Source organism: Myotis davidii, unplaced genomic scaffold (assembly GCF_000327345.1).
Source record: "Myotis davidii unplaced genomic scaffold, ASM32734v1 scaffold2786, whole genome shotgun sequence".
In the NCBI taxonomy this organism is placed as follows: domain Eukaryota; kingdom Metazoa; phylum Chordata; class Mammalia; order Chiroptera; family Vespertilionidae; genus Myotis; species Myotis davidii.
Window position 1 is genome coordinate 182,281 of NW_006296623.1, and position 772 is coordinate 183,052.

A 772-nucleotide genomic window follows, 5' to 3' on the forward strand; every position below is an offset into this window, starting at 1 on the left:
ACCAAGCCACAGCTGGCCCAGAAACCTAGCCAGGATGTGCCGCCACCTGCCACGGCTGCTGCCGGGGGACCCCCGCACCCCCAGCTCAAGTAAGGGGACCCCTCAGCCGCCCTTGCCTTGCTGCTCACAAAACCTGCCCCTGCACCAGCAGAGCAGCCCCAGCTCCCCAGCTCCTCAGACCCAGATCCCATCCAGGGGTCCTGAGAGCTCTCTCTCCAGGCTGTGCCAGACCCCTCCCCCAAATTACCACCGCTTTCAGTCCAGAGAGGCTCTTGCCTTCCATCCCAGGTTCTTTTCCCTCCATCCGAGCCCTTGCCTTGCTGCTCACAAAACCTGCCCCTGCACCAGCAGAGCAGCCCCAGCTCCCCAGCTCCTCAGACCCAGATCCCATCCAGGGGTCCTGAGAGCTCTCTCTCCAGGCTGTGCCAGACCCCTCCCCCAAATTACCACCGCTTTCAGTCCAGAGAGGCTCTTGCCTTCCATCCCAGGTTCTTTTCCCTCCATCCGAGAGATTTGGTGCCAGAATCCCAGAGAAACCCCACTTTCAGTTCAGAGTCTTCCCAGTCCCCTCCTCCAGCCCAGGCACCTAGCTGAGCCTCCTTCAGTATCTCCCTGCCCACCAAGTCCTCCTCCCAAATCCTCCTCCCATCTCAGAGCCTTCCTGGCCCAACTAATCCTCCTTGACTCCTCCAAGCCCAACCTGACTCCTCCTAGCCAACGCCCCCACCCACCCTACCACCCAGCTCAGTCCTCCTATGTCACATCACACTCT

General features: G+C 61.0%; 1 protein-coding gene across 1 annotated transcript in view; it reads left to right on the forward strand.

Moving 5' to 3' along the window:
* SYN1 (synapsin I) overlaps window positions 1-772 on the forward strand; it is a 36,780-nt gene that overhangs the window by 34,057 nt on the left and 1,951 nt on the right. The window contains exon 13 of the mRNA XM_006772141.2: window positions 7-89. Within this exon, the coding sequence (XP_006772204.1) occupies window positions 7-89 (83 nt within the window). The remainder of the gene's footprint in view (window positions 1-6; window positions 90-772) is intronic.